Genomic DNA, 16,741 nt, shown 5'->3' with positions numbered 1-16,741 from the left:
AGAGTTGTGAAAGAATAATACTCTTCCTCTACCTCTAAATTCAGGAAATGAAATCTAGATAGCTTGCTACAATGACTTCAATGAGTTCTTTGCCCAAAATATAATTCAGATTCAAACTTTGGATGCTCTTAAGTCACAGGTGGAGATATTCAGGCTTTCCTTCTATGTAATTAAGCCAGATCAGTATGATTGCTGAAGATACAGATTGGCTGCTTGGACAGTGAGGTCTGCCAGCTGTCTTCCTGATTCTTACTCAACCTTTCAATCATCGTGAAAGGTCATAATTCTAGTTTTTTGATGGATCTCTCTTCTGAGCGGAGTCATATTCTTCTAGAAACAGTGAGTATACAGCATGGGAGTGATTCTAATCTAGATCTCTTACTAATATTTCAGGTGGAGTCTGTGGCCAGAACTGCTTTTTATCAACTTCAATTGGTATGCCAAAAGCGTCCTTTCCTAGTAAGCAACAATTTAAAAACAGTGATCCATCTACTAGTAAAATACTGTACAGGCTTGATTTTTGTAATGTGCTCCAAGTATGGCTGCCCTTAGGTGTGATTTCAAAACTTCAGTTGATACAAAATACTGCAGCCAGGTTGTTCTTCCATCTATCTTGCAGAGACGATGTTACACCAATTTTTAAATCTGTATATTGGTTGCTGATTCACTTCCAAATATGGTGGAAAACATTGCAATAGCAATAACAACAACAACAACAACAACAACAACAATAACAACAATAGTTTTTGCTGTCCTGATGGACTTGGCCCAATAACATCTCATCCTGCAAAATTCCCACTGTCCATTCAAATTGTTCGGGAAGGTCCATCTCTGACAGCAACTGGTTTATCTGGCTCCTATGTGAGGCCAGAAGTTTTTCATGGTGAGTTTTCTCAGTGGAATCCTGGGGCTGCCTTCTACACCAGCCTTTCAGAAGTCTTTAATAGGACACCTTTTTAAATTGGCCTTCATCAGTGCCTAGTGTGATTCAAATTTTAATTTTATTTTCTGATGTCTCAAATAGCAATTTAATAATTTTTATTTTAATCTTAATACGTTTGAATTTTGAAACTAACAAGATGCTGGTAGTGAGTACCCTAGAAATCTACTAAATAACATCACATAAACTTAGCAAAACTACAGAAGATTGTGCTGGAGCTTGAAATATCATCCCCTAAGGAGGGAAAGCCACTGGAAAACAAGCACAGTCTTAGCGGTCTAAATATAGGTACTCAGGCTGCAAAAACAATGGCTCGGGGGGAAAAACTGAACAATGGGTAAAAAGCTTTTTGCACACATGAATGGAATTACACACCTCTCTTGCCATGGTTGGTGAAACACAGAGAAATTGCAAACAGGAAACAGTCAGAATGACCTCAGTTTCAAGGACAAACAGAGAAAAGACAATTCCAAATAAATTCTAAAATCACCAGCTAAAATGCACTAAATTGAAAGCCTTTGCAAAAATTCTTATTTCAACGGACTCCTTTAAACCCATATCTGTGGAAACAACATTGTCACAATAGTAACACTGATTAAAACATTTGGGTATGTGAATATCAGTGGGATTGTTGGTTCCTACTCACAGACTAGTTGCTAATGTAAATGCTAATTCCCACAAAGTGGACTATTCCTGCATATCATCTCATTTCATGGAGGAAAGGCAAGAAAATTATGCAAAGATATAAAACAAAGCACTTTTGAGAAACTTTTTCAGAAGAACCTGAATTCTTTCTAAGGGAAAAATGCATCCATATTTCAGCACCATACTGTGTGGAACTAAGTCTGTTATCCAGTACACTTTTACCTGGAATTAAGTTCCAGTGAATTAACTAAACTACTAAGAAATACATATTGGATTGGGCTCATTAAACATCCAAGCATCCATGGGGGCAAAAACAGAGTAACAAAAGACAAAACACATAACATTGTCTTTCCCTGTTATCTCTTCTTGCATAACATTACATTACCTTTGGTTTAAAACATGAGCCAGAATGTCCCACAATAATAATAATAATAACAACAACAACAACAACAACAACAATATATAGTTCTCCTAAAGAGAGCAACAGCTGGATTGTACTATCAGATTACTTGGTTTTGAAAAACAAAATCTATAATACACTAAGAAATCTGTAGAAATCTGTCATTTCTATCTTTAGTCAGCAAAGAACCCAGAGCTGAGGATAAATGTTTGCCTCAACTTGTTTTCCATCTAACAAGAATATGGCTTTCTAAAGTCTGTCATGATACTACAGAAAACATTATATTTTGCTATATAGTTGCATGCATATACATGTTCCCACAGCCAAATATAATTGTCACTTACCCTGCTCATCCATCAAGATGTTATCAGGCTTTATGTCCCTAAAAGAGAAGTTGGAAAAAGAGAGAAAATACATCAATAGGGACAAGGTTATGACAGTAGAAGTCTAGGGTAGGATATAAGATCTTCATAAATGCCGCCCAACGACCCTGTTTAAGGTCACTCGATCCCTCCTGGGGAAGGGGGGCCTGGTGACCTATCTTCAGGGCCATGCTGAGGAGTTTTCTGAGCATCTGCAGGATAAAATCGCTTGGATCCATTCTAAGTTGGACTCCAAAGTGTGAGACAGGGTCTGTGGAGATGCCAAGGGAATGGACTTACCTTGTTATCTGGGAGCAGTTTGACCCTGTTGGGCCCAAGGGAGTGGACAGGATCCTCCAGACAGTAAACACCACCACCTGCCAACTAGACCCATGCCCCTCCTGGCTAGTGAAAGCAGCGCATGAGGTGACATGCGGTTGGGCCCAAGAGATAGTAAATGCATCTTTGAGAGAAGAGGTGTTTCCAGGAGCCTTTAAGGAGGCGCTGGTGCATCCCCTCCTCAAAAAACAATTGCTGGACCCTATTGTTTTAGACAGTTTTTGTCCAGTCTCCCACCTCCCCGTTTCAGGTCTGGATATGGAAGAGAAATGGCATCGGTCGCTCTTATGGATGATCTCTGGCGGGAGTGAGATGGAGGCAGTGCATCCAACCTTGCTCTTCTTGACCTCTCAGAGGCTTTCGATACCATCAACCATGGTATCCTTTGGGGGCGGCTCAGGGAGTTGGGGGTGGGTGGTGTAGCTCTGAGATGCTTTACCTCCTTCCTCCAGGGCCGGTCCCAATCAGTGGTAATAGGGAGCGAGAGATCTGGCCCGTGGCCCCTCCTTTGTGGGCTGCTGCAGGGCTGAGTATTCTCTCTGCTCCTTTTCAACATCTACATGAAACCACTGGTTGAGATCATCCATCATCACAGGATGAGGTATCATCAATATGCTGATGATACTGAATTATACATCTCCATCCTGGATGAAGTAAGTGATGCTATGACCATCCTATCCTGGTGCCAGGGCTGTGGGGGTCTGGATGGGGAACAACAGACTTCAGCTAAACACTGGTAAGATGGAGTGGCTGTGGGTAGGGGGCTCCTCAGTATCTGGGAATTTAACATCTTTGGTTCTAGATGGGGTCGCACTTCCCCAAACAGACCCGCTGCATAATCTGGGGGTTCTCCTGGACTCACGACTCCTGCTCAAAGAGCAGGTGGCAATTGTGGACAGGAGGGCCTTTGTGCAACTTTGTGTTGTGTGCCAGTTATGCCCTTTCCTGGACCGGGAGTCCCTTCGCACGGTCACTCACACCCTGGTCATCTCCCATATAGACTACTGCAACGTGCTCTACATGGGGCTACCCTTGAAGAATATCCGGAAGCTACAGCTGGTCCAAAATGCAGCTGTGTGGGCAATTCTTGGTGCCTCTAAATCAGCACATCTTACACCGCTGGTTCACAAGCTGCATTGGGTACCAGTCTGCTTCCAGGTGCAATTCAAGGTGTTGGTTATCACCTTTAAAGCCTTTCATAGCATGGGTCCAGAGTATCTGAGGGACCATCTCATCCCCATTGCATCAACCCATCCCACCTAATCATGCAGAGAGGGCATGTTACGGAGCCCGTCTGTAAGAGAATTCCATCTGGTGGGGTCCAGGAAGTGGGCCTTCTCTGCAGTGGCACCCGCCCTCTGGAACACTCTTCCTCCAGAGATAAGACAGATTCCATCTCCTGCGGCCTTCCGAAAACAATTGAAGACCTGGTTCTGCCACCTCTCTTGGGGCGGGAAGGGAAGTAATAACACCTGGAGATCGTTAGCGCCTTACATGGCCCCTTTAGATTCATGTGAATGATATTCCAACTGCCACCGTCATCTGGATTTTATATTGTATTTATGTTTATGTCATATTGGTACTTATATTTATCAGAGTATTTTAAAGTTTTTATCTTTGTTGTAAACTGCCCAGAGTCCCCACTTTGGGGGGAGATGGCGGTGGCTAAATTTAATAAATAAATAAACAAATTATCCCCAAACCATTCTACTGTATCTCTGTTCTGCAAATGTTGTCAATGAGTTTCATTCTACCTGCAGCTGTAAGTGGACAAAATCATTATTGGGATCTTGAATGCTGATTAAAACTAGAAGCATAGTTTTTACTTTTGTTTTTCATTGGTTTGTCAGCACTGAATTTCCTAAACCACCATGTCAAACTGCAATGCTTTTCTATTATCCTCTGGCAGCAACATTTTTTCTCCCTGCCCCTTGCCATATTAAGGTTCCATGACAATCACATTATGAGTTGCAATTCTGTATTGTACTGTATTGTATTGTACTGTTAAATAATAGAAAACAGTCTGGTTCTCTTTGGTAAAATTAATACAGTTTTGATGTATTGATTTAAAATATTTTCTACTCCCAATTATCACTAGCTGATTCCACATAATTGATGAAATGCCATGAACTATAGGTCTGTTTTCAAAACAAAGAAATACCCAACATAATGCTGTTCGGTTCTGATTCAAGCCAGTGAAAATTATTTTTAAAGTGTTAATGTTAATTAATGTAAAATAACTTCATATATACACATGCTCCCTTGAACTCTATTTTGCTAGTTATAAAATGCAAAGATGTATTACAAAATCATCTGAGTAAATGCCTGGATATATGACATAAGCAACATTGCCTATGGGAAAAATGAAATTCTAATTTTGAACAAAAAGTGCAATAACTATTCTCTCTCCGATAGCAAATGCAGGGAAGAAGGGCCCACTGGATTGCCCCCCGAAAGAAACAAGAGGAAGCTTTGCATCAACTCAGAGCAATTCCCCAAAGTTGTAGATGCACAAGAGAAGGATGTTATTAAATCAAGAGATCGCCAGCATATGAAGTGCAACTTGAGAAAGGACTCCAGAAGCCTGGAAGAATTAATAGCACAAATTCCCTGTTGCGGAAATGGCCAGCTGAAACCCTGAACGAGAGTGCTTGGATTAGGATGGAAAACACAATGCAGTATTCTGCTACAGATTCCACTGTAGAAAATTAATACAATTTGATAGTAGCCCTAATCCTATTGAAGAGGGCCAATCCTGACAGGAATTGGATATTACTTTCTCAAAATAAGTTTGGATTGATTATTGAACTATACCCGCCTCAGTGTTACAAGTGATTTCAGATGAATTGGCCTGGAAATAAATAGGCACAGAAAGGATGGCAAACCTTACAACACTCTTGAATCATCCTGGGTGCATATGACAGCTATATTAAGAGGTCTTTGGGGAAAAACAATAGAAACTCATGTATGAACACCAAGAGAGCCAGTGTGGTGTGGAGTCAAGGCATCAGGCTAGAAACCGGGAGACCCGGAGTTCTAGTTGCCTAGGCACAAAGCCGTCTGGGTGACCGTGGGCCAGTCACTCTCTCTCAGGCCTAGGAAGCAGGCAACGACAAACCATTTCTGAAATCTTGCCAAGAAAACTGCAGTGACTTGTCCAGGCAGTTGCCAGGAGTCAACTGACTTGAAGGCACCAGAAAAAGGAAAAAAAGAACACCAAACCAGACTGGATTAAATACATTACAGTGGAACACCAGAGCACTTTTTCCAAACATATTTGTATTTCTGTATTGTTTTAACTGAGTGGACAGCATTTGCTAAGTTTTTCTCAAGTAACATTTCTCAAGAACAACAAGAAAGGACATTTTATCATGTTTGGTAGATGTGTAAAAAAACTAGACAATTTTGAATTCAAATACACACACTGATTCAGAGGATTTTAAAGGTTAATATACAATTGAAACCAGAGGTATTTCTTTTGGGATTGATGGACAAACACTTGGAAAAATGTCATGGAACTTGCATTACCCACAATGGAGGAGTGGTTGGTAAAGATAATGAGACTTGCTGGGATGGCTAAATTGACTTCTTTGATCAGAGAAAAGACAATATCTACATTTATTGCTGACTGGAAACCCCTTTTGGACTTTTTTGCATAAAACAGAAAAAATAAACTTATTTATGGTTTTATTAGACAGGATAGATTATAGAAGGAAGAGAGTTACGTTATAACTATAGAGTAAAAGGTAAATTTATAAATTGCATTTATAACTGCTGTAAGGAAGATCAGAAGCTATTTCTTTGTATATTTTTTCTTTTTCTTTTCTTTTTTCTTTTCTATTTTTCTTTTTCTTTTTTCTTTTCTTGCACTTTTAGCTTTTTTTCTTTTCTTGCATTTTTAGCGTTCTTATTTCTTTCTTTTTCTTACTTTCTATTAGTTTGTATTAGTTTTTATCTTCCTTTTTAAATTTTTTTAATAAAATTATATATATATATATATATATATATATATATATATATATATATAAATGAACCATTATACTGCCCACTGTGTAATCATGATTACCAAAATAGATAGTGACTTGCCCTGTGATCCAGATATCCAGGAAAAAATATTTTAATTCTTAACAAGAAGACAATTACAGGTAGTCCTCATTTAGTGACCACAATTGGGATCAGCAACTTGGTCATTAAGTGAAGCAGCCTCAAAGTGAAACCACGACTGTGCTTACGATTTTACTTCAGCTTTCCTTTGCTTACAGACCTGTGAAGGTTGTAATGCGAGGATTGGTTGTAAAGTTACCTTTTTATCATCGCTGTAACTGTGAACAGTTGCTAAATGAGTCAGTCACTAAATGAGGACTGCCTGTAAAGTAGTTTCAAGAATAATACACTTGCATTACATGTTTTCAAACAGGTACCTTAAAAATACTCAAAAGACAATAAATTTAACTGACTTTTATTTTCTGGATGCCTCTTTTAGGCAAAAGGCAGCGAAGAGTGTACGTGTGTCAAGACTGACTGGCTGAATTCCCTGTGCAGGAACCCTCTGGGACATGGGGCAAGGAGGTCGGGAAATAGAAGAAAAAAGAAGACGTTCTACTTCTATTTAAGTGAAGACCACCACTTGATTCTCTAACCGCCAGCCCCAGTGCTTTGAGGAATATGATTCACGATCAGGCTTCTTGATAGCTGGTTAAAACCACTCCAGGCAGAGTGGTTTGAATCATAGATGGGGAACAGGATTAACCCTTTTCTAAATTTAAAAGCCTCTCCCCCTCTTGTAGTGATGCTCTAATTAGCCCACAAGGAAGGTGCGGAGAAGAATCCATATTCAATTTTTTCTCCCCTGCTTTGTGGTTAATTGAAGAAATTGCTGTTCCTACAACAGCATGACGCTGATCCAAATTAACTCTTTCTCCATGGCTACTTTTTACTCAGGAGAAAAGACTTGGAAAAATTTGAAATCAGATTGCATCTCCTGCCCTTTTCTTTTGAAAAAAGTTCACCTTCAATGCTCCCCTAGATACAGCAAACCTCAAATATAAAGAAAAGGGTTTTGTTCCTTTTTAAAAGAAAATGCTATTTACTTTAACATGGTGTTAGAAATAAACATTTCTAGATATTTAGTATTTCAGATCTAATTGCAGCTAAAAGGCTATTGGGGAGATGAGAGTGATCAACTACTACTAATTACAGTGATTTAATCTAACAAAAATTAAGGATGTTTTCAGACAAGATCAAAAAAAGTACATTTGGGTCTCTCTGATTTGGTGTGCCATGTCTGAAAGCTGTTTCTGTGAGAGGACATTTAGGAAGAAGTACTGTGTTTCTAGCCTAGGTAATTTTTTGCATTTTTTCAGATATAAGCTTTATAGGTGACAACATTCTCAGAAAAAAATAATAATTGGCACCACTTACATACTGTAACAATATGAGTCTTTAATTATGCATTATATTGCACTTATGAGGGGCAGCGGGAAATGACTCGAGATAACACCCTCTTAAATTAATTCAAATTTTAATCACAAATATATTTTCCAAATGCTAATATATTCTGTTTTTCTTGTGGTGTTTGGCAAGCCACTGTGGCAAGCCACAGGAACAAGGAAGCAATGGAATCTTAAGAAAGATTTGGCTAATGAGAACTTAAGCAAAGATTGCCATTTTCTAAAAGACTTATAGAATCTGTATATAACTATGAAATGTTATTTCATCTGTGTATTTAGAGGATGAGAGCCAGTTTGGTGTAGTGGTTAAGATACCAGGCTAGAAACCAGGAGACCACAAGTTCTAGTCCTGCCGTAAGCACAAAACCAGCTGAGTCATCTTGGGCCACTCTCTGTCAGCGGTAGTAAGAAGGCAGTGACAACCCGCTTTGGAAATCTTGCAAAGAAAGCTGCAGGGTTTTTTTTTCAGAAGTGGCTTGCCTTTGCCTGCTTCCTGTCTCCCGCTTTCTAGCATGATGCCTTAACCACTACACCAAACTGGCTCTTTACAACCACTTTAGATTGGAGAATATGCTTTTTTAAAAGTCTTGAAAACTGTATTATCCAAATTGTCACATTCTCTTTCCTGTCCCACTATATTCCCTGGACAAAGAGAATATTTTAAACATTTTATTTTAGAGCTTGTCATAAAGAGCTCTTCAAAATTTTCCACCAAATTTAGGAACAGAGAAACTGGTGGACATTTTCAGAAGGAGAATTTCACCAATAAGTGACACTGTGTAGAAAGGATTAATGTAAAGGTTCCCTAATAATGCCTTTCCTTGGCATCTAATTGAAGCCTTGGGAAACAAAACAAAACAAAACAAAAGCTGCAGAGCACCTCATCTGATGCACAGAGTGGCTAGATTGACACAGGATTTAAATTGGGATGAGACAAGGAGGGGAAGGTTGGTTATGCCGATGCCTTATCAACTAACAGTTGCAATGTGTTAGAAACCCATTGTGTTGGTTGAGACCTTCTGAGATTAACAATTGTAGTGCGTTAACAACAATTATTATCAGTCTACCCACCCTATGAAGGCAATGGCAAACCACCCCGCTCTGTAGTCTGCCAAGAAAATGTTGCGAAAGCGGCATCCCCCCAAAGGGTCAGACATGACTCGATGCTTGCACAGGGGACCTTTCACCTTTCACACCCACCCTATGCATTGAATAAAGTGAGTTGCAGCTCACAAAAGCTTATACTTTTTAGTAAAAAAAAAAGTGCTACTCGATTCCCCTGATTCTTCCCCTCTGAAAGAATGTCTCAAAGAAATATTTTAGGTGAAAGTCTGAAGATCTCTCCAACAAGCTATATTTATTTCATTTCGGGTCACAACAGCAAACGTTTCAAAGATTCCCTTCAAATGCAAATAGCAGTTTAGATGGGTTTAGATGAGTGATGAGTCCATGTTGAACAGACACATCCCACTTTCCCCTCAAACACTGTCTCTCAAGCCTCTGTAACAGCTGCTTTTGTTTCTAAAATGTTTAAGAGAACTTAAGCTTGCACATTTATTATCGTATGTAGATCAACCCAGAGTTTTTCCTTCAGCAAAGAGAAAGGCAGCATCCAGATCTAGCACCAGAGAGAGTACTTTGCTACCTAGAGCAGACTTCAAATCCCTTCTCCTTCCACAAGCATCCTGTCCTGCTGTTCTATTCAATTCCTGACTCTGACTATCCATCCAAAACAAATCACTTACAAGCACCAAAAAACATGTCTTTGTTTTCAAGGCTACCCCCCCCCCTCCAATGTTTAGAACCCTCTGTTCTGGCCACCTTGTCATTTGATACCACGGGCATTTTTCAATCACCTGGACACTTATTTTTCAAGCCACAAAAATATGTTCCAAATCAAGCAACCTTGATGTTTTTAATATGTTTTGGAATCTATAGACAGAGTTCTATTTTTTCTATACCTAGAGGAGAAAGAATAACTTCCCAAAATTGTGGAAGAAGGCAAACATTCTTTCTTTTTTGCTGGACCAAAGCGACAACTGATCTGCCTGCTCTGTGCACTTGATTGACTTTACAAGAAATTACCTGAGCTTAATAGGCTAATTACATTGCTTCCAAGCACCTGCCATGGGAATTAGTCAGGCACCTTGTAATTTAATACACACTATGTGGAGAACATGGAAAACACCATGCAACCAGATTAATACCCATTCACTGAGAAAAAAGGAGAATGCTGTTTTCTCGTTCACCAATGCATGTTTGCCAGCTAAGTAAAAGTCTATTTCATGGGTCCCGGTGGTTTAGTTAGTTTCTCCCATCTCCCCCTCACCAGGTCTTCTTATATTTTAAAAACACCGATTGACTTACAGCAGTCCCCACTGAGCTTTGTTTCAGCAGAGTAAACACTGACATGACCATCTCTTGAGGGTTTCAAGGACAGATGTTGTATTCTACAGATAAGAGGCTGCTTTATCAATTTAATGCCCCCTCATTTGGGAATAGGGTTAATTACACGACTAGCAAAGTCTTCTAGATGGCCAAAACTATTTCATCATGTTACATTTATCTCATTTATATAACCTGTTTTCCACATTGTGTTAGTTTTCAAAAGGCTTATGATTCCCCTCCCACATTTGCTGAAAACTTTTTGATTTCATCATTTTAACCAGGCATCCAAGGATTAATTGAAATCAACAGGCTTAAACTCTGAATTAATCTGCATCCTAAAGGCATAACACATATTGCTTGCCAAACCAAATAGCCATCTCATTAGCTAAATGTTCTTAAAATGCCAACATACTATTTACATAGTGATTAGGGGCAGGGGTCTTACATGGCAGGGAGATAATTTACTATGCTGTAACAAACATGCATTGGGAATTGAATCATTAATTCAAGTTTTTGTATTTATTATTTTTACCATTAACTAACATCCAAGTATTCTTGGATACTTGGTAGAGGTGGGGCAAATAATTGGAGTTAGAATTGGAGTTGCTGACTGGTCTTCTTGTGATAGCTTTAATCTCACTGGTTAAATTTAGAATTAGAAAAAAACAAAACAAAACAAAATTGTGCTTGCCACACAATTGTGACTTGCCCAGGCAACATACAATGTACTATAGCAGTTCTCAACCTTCTGCATCTATTTTCCACTGATCACTCCGGCATTAAATCTGGAACCCACAATAGGAACAAAAAGCCTGTTTTTTCCAATGTTTGCTGGCATTTTGTTATCATGTTTACCATACACAGTAAGTTTTAAGAACTTAAATAAAGTTTCAAGGAGCTGCCTTATACCTCACCTAGAGTTCTTCTGAGTCCCCCTTATGGTATGTGCACTACCAGTTAAGAATCATTTTACCAGCAGATAGAAAATATCATGAGAGTATAATGGAATTCAGGAAACTTTATATCTAAACTTTGAAATCTATGCAGGAAATGGGTTATCTGCACAGAACTATAACTGAATCACATAATTGTAGAGTTGGAAATGACAACATAGATAATCTAGTTCAACTTTCTGCAATGTCCAGGGAAACCAATTAAACCAGGTTGCTGTCCGGCCTCTGTTAAAAACAACTTCCAGAACCCACAACCTCCATTAGTGGACTGTTCCACTCTTGTACAAATCTTACCATCAATTCTTTTCCTAGAAATGAAATCTAGATAACTACAGCTGCTACTCATTATTTCTGGTCTTAGTTGATGTGGCCCTAGAAAATAGTTCTTGACCATTTTCCCTGTAGTTGCCCTTTACATACCTGAATAAGGCAATCATCTACAGATACAGGGAAAAAATTCTGCCTCCAGATGTCATTCAGCACAATGGAAATTACCATTTGAAATGGAGCAGGTGTCCTCCAAATAACAGATACACTGCAATAACAACTGCATGTTCAAAAAGCCATAACATTAAACAAACAGGGTGCCTGACTACTCTCTGAGCTGCAGGGAAGTACTTGTATACGTACATACAACCCACAGGGAAAACAAACCCCTGAGACAAGGAAGAAAAAGATCATTGGGGGTGGGGAGAGTGTGTGGGGGGGGAATCTAGCACAAAAAAAATTACCTATATTCTTCTTGGAAGTAACCCTGAACAATTGAGCCTTTAATTATTTAAACTTTACCTTTGACAGAATTGCTCTAAACCAAAATGTTTAATTTCTGAACCACTTCCTCCACAAAAAATAAAATAGAGCAATGCAATAACAACAAATGTAGGAAAAAAAGCCTCACCCATTTGCTGTCACCCATCATCAGTAAAACTGGGAGGCAAAAACAAATTTGTGGTCTAATTTGTAAAGCTAGTAGCAGATAAGCAAAGATAAGTGAAGTCTTACAGATGACCCACCTGAAAAGGAAATATTGTTATACAAATATCTAAAACTACCTTTGAAAATAATATAGCTTGCTTATACCTAAACAAGTACATCTAAAATAATATAGTTTGAAACATACAAAATGTGCAGTAAGTTTATAAAAGTTTAATATGTTTGGAGTTACTTTTATGACTTCAAATTCCACTTTTATGACTTTAAATCGAGCATTTTAGTAATTTCCTATCTTCATGAAGAAAACATCTCAGACATCATATTTAACATTGACACAAATCTTCGATTTTGAAAGGTTTAATTTCCTTTAATCGTTACAGTGTTAATAGCTTCCAGTTCCTAGTATATAAATACCACTGTAGTTGACCATTATTTGTATTCTATAATGCAATAAAATAAGGGACATGGTGGCGCTGTGGGTTAAACTGCTGAGCTGCTGAGCTTGCTGATCGGAAGGTTGGCAGTTCGAATCCGTGTGATGGGGTGAGCTCCCGTTGCTAGTCCCAGCTCCTGCCAACCTAGCAGTTCAAAAACATGCAAATGTGAGTAGATTAATAGGTACCGCTTTGGCAGGCAGGCAACGGCGTTCCCTGTAGTCATGCCGGCCACATGACCACGGAAGTGTCTACGGACAAACGCCGGCTCTTCAGCTTTGAAACGGAGATGAGCACCGCCCCCTAGAGTCGGACATGACTGGACTTAATGACAAGGGAAACCTTTACCTTTACCTTATAATGTAATAAAACAATTAATTTAAAAAAAAATCCCCCAAGAACAAAGAGAGAGAGAGAGAGAGAAATAAATAAAACAGCTAAACATCACTGAAAACAACCAGCAAAAGTAGAGGTGTTTTATCATCTCTGGCAGAGTCAGGCTCCCTTCACTTGGTTCGCCTGCCATTAGAGGTTTCTATACGTGTTAGCTGGCTTCATGCATTCGCTGCATTCCCAGAGAACCAACCTGTGTTAGCTTCACATTCCTTTGCCTCAGGCCTTTCAGCCAAGGACGTTTTGCTGCTGCTGATAAGGCACTTGCGTTGTCAATCACTTTAATGAACTGCTGAGATGGGAGGGGGGAACTCAGGAGTGGGAAACAGCCTGTCTGCGAGACAGGGAGGAGGGGTGAGATCAGAGGAGGGAAAGAATCAGTTTGAGTGTCTTGGCGCCAAATTCTCACTTGGAGCTTTGATTACTATCCTGTGTTAATCGGATCCTTAATAAAGAATTCTTTAAGCTTTCTGATGGACTGTCTGGAGAATTTCTAAGTTAGGCTCTTGGTACTGGGATCATCACACAGAGATCACCTCCAGTACAGCCTGCAAGCTGCCTCAGCACACCAAGAAGCATAACTGTTGCTTTCCTTGCTGTGGTGAAAGCATTGGTGTACATCTGCTGATGTGACAGTGCTGCAGTGCTGCTACAGGAGTCTCCAGAACACCAAGGCCGGAGTCTCTCCTCCAAGGCATGGTGGGCCTACCGAGCACTCACGTCAACTCAACAGCAGTGGTGGCACTCACTGGGGCTGCCTCCTCTGTTCCTCCTAGTGAAGCTCTGAGAGAAAAAGATTCCCCTGGAAATCCTTTGCAGCGCCAAACAGTATTAAAAAGGCTGGCCCCACAGTAAATGGGGGAAAGAAAAAGGCAGTCACTCCTGTCTTACAGCCACCCAGACCCCTGATTACCATCAAATGCCCAGCAATCTGTGTGTTCTCTTTATTCCAAACAATCTTCTGGATTTATATTTTCAAAACGAATGAACTCTCTTTTCCTAGTCATCTTGGGGGCACATAGAAAACTTAACCTAAAGTGAAATAATAATCACATTCTTTTACTCTTGGACTATTTCATAACATCCATCTAACCATTTTTTTTTTTTTTGCATAACATCCAGCCCGAAGAACAAGTCAGAAGGATTTTAAGTTTGACCGTCAGTTTGTAATATTTCACTTGATCCCGAAAAGCAATACCCTGCAGTTATTTTAAGGAAATGAAGAAGTTAGTGCCACTGGGAATAACATGCACATGTGGATATGTGTGTATATGAGAAGGAGAAAGAGACTGGATTACATAGCAATAACAAGCATATATCGAAAGGAGAATTCAGTGCCTTTCCTAATTCAGAATCAATGGAACTATTTCACTGTAATTTATAGCAAAAATATAAACACTGTTAATTGGCGGGGCCCAGGAGGAGGGCCTTCTCTGCCATGGCACCCGCCCTATGGAACACTCTTCCCCCAGAAGTGAGGCAGGCCCCACTCTCCCAGCCTTCCGGAAAGGGGTGAAGACCTGGCTCTGCCATCTCACTTAGGGCAGGGAGGGGGGGAGACAATCTTGGGGTTGGTTAGCACCCTAAAGAGGCTCCATGAATTTATGAATTTACACATTTAAATTAAGAACTTGAATCAGTGAGAAAGTTCTAAGTGTATTTGTCAAGCATTAATTTTGTCAGCTATCAACACAATGAAATAACGATCTCCTCAAAGCATCTGATTATTTCGCCCTGTACTTAAATGGTCCAGTACCTCCTTATAAAAGAAGGCAACCTATGTCTGGCACCAAATTCTATCTCCTTATAGCTATCATCTGATAGTCTCTGTATCATTTGATAATGCCATCCAGCAAGCTTATCAAGTGAGCAATAAGACATAAGTCCACCCCTCAGCAGAGCAGCTCACTGAGCCCTTAATAAATATGGAAACCAAAATGGTCAGAGATGTAAGCTACAAAAAATTCCTTTCCTCCCTCTCAGCCAGAAACTTTAAGCATCATTTTGTGCTTCCAAGTCTAGGACACTTCTTGGCAATAATAATAAAGTAAAAACAAGCAAGCAACAAACTGAATTATATATTTGTTTATTTACGTTTGTATTTCAAATGAAGCCATCAGTCTTTTGGCCAGTTTCCAATTTCAAACCCTGTGCTAAATAACCTGAATTTTTCTGTCTCGCCAAGTGTAATTTATCCTCATTCATTATTTGTTGGCTGTGTGAACAGGTGCATAGCAGAAAAAGTTAATCTTATACCCTCATTACCACCCTGGCTGGCTTTGAAGCACCTCTGGCTCTGCAGATACAACACAAGCAACTGGATTTGTCCAAGCGCAACAGTTAAAAACAACAGAATGGAACTCAACTGGGTTGTTTTTAAAATGCATACATAAAGACAAAGCTCCTGAGAAACATATAAACCATAGCAAGACAATTCTAACCCTGCCCAGAAATCAGAAAGGTATTTCAATATGGAAGCTGCAAAAACATCACCTCAAGTGCTTTCTAGGTTACATTTTTAAAATGCTGTTAATTTAAATCTCTCTGTCAAACCCAATCAATTTCTAATTTCTTTGAGTAAATATGATATAGCAAATATATGCAACCTTCTTGATTTGTGTTGTGCAAGTCCTGCCCAACAAAGAGCACTCATGGAACAGAAAGGCCACACACTCTCTGCAAACAAAAAATAAAAGATTTCATCTTTGTCTGTAGTCCTAAAGCCACTAGCTGACAGTGCTATCAATTTGAATGACTTGGCCAATTTCAATGCCCACCTTACTTTGATGAAAGGGGAACAGTTTGAGCTATAATACCTAAAAGAACAGGCACATGGAAATCTTTTTATCTATAAACAGATCATTCATATAAGCCCTCCAAACCTTCTAATCAATTGCATCTGTCTAGAAAGACAGCCTTCAGCAAAGGATCGTTACCTTGCCGTGGTGCTGGAGCTTGAGCACCTCAATGATGCCATGAGCTAAACCATGAAGGGCCACCCAAGACAGGAAGGTCATGACAGAGAGGTCAGACTAAATGCGATCCCTGGGGAAGGTAATGGCAACCCACCCCAGTATTCTTGCCGTGAAAACTAAATGGATCAGTACAACCAGAGATATGTCGGTATACCATCAGAAGATGAGACCCCCAGGTCGGAAGACGGTCAAAATGCTACTGGGGAGGAACAGAGGATGAGTTCAACTAGCCCCAGACATGATGACGCAGCTAGCTCAAAGCCGAAAGGACGGCTAGCGGCCGACGGTGCTGGTGGTGAACGGCGAATCCGATGTTCTAAGGATCAACACACCATTGGAACCTGGAATGTAAGATCTATGAGCCAGGGCAAATTGGATGTGGTTATTGGTGAGATGTCAAGATTAAAGATAGACATTTTGGGCGTCAGTGAACTGAAATGGACTGGAATGGGCCACTTCACATCAAATGACCACCAGATCTACTACTGTGGACAAGAGGACCACAGAAGAAATGGAGTAGCCTTCATAA

The 16,741-nt window shown here is 39.8% G+C and overlaps 1 protein-coding gene across 1 annotated transcript in view; it reads right to left on the bottom strand.

Moving 5' to 3' along the window:
• The window catches only part of STK32A (serine/threonine kinase 32A), an 81,143-nt gene that overhangs the window by 10,841 nt on the left and 53,561 nt on the right, over positions 1-16,741 (bottom strand). The window contains exon 6 of the mRNA XM_063296476.1: positions 2,330-2,367. Coding sequence (XP_063152546.1) covers positions 2,330-2,367 — 38 coding nt within the window. The remainder of the gene's footprint in view (positions 1-2,329; positions 2,368-16,741) is intronic.

The sequence above is a fragment of the Candoia aspera genome, chromosome 2, assembly GCF_035149785.1.
Source record: "Candoia aspera isolate rCanAsp1 chromosome 2, rCanAsp1.hap2, whole genome shotgun sequence".
NCBI lineage: Eukaryota > Metazoa > Chordata > Lepidosauria > Squamata > Boidae > Candoia > Candoia aspera.
The sequence above is the reverse complement of the archived record's forward strand: the minus strand, read 5'-3'. Positions and strand labels throughout refer to the sequence as shown.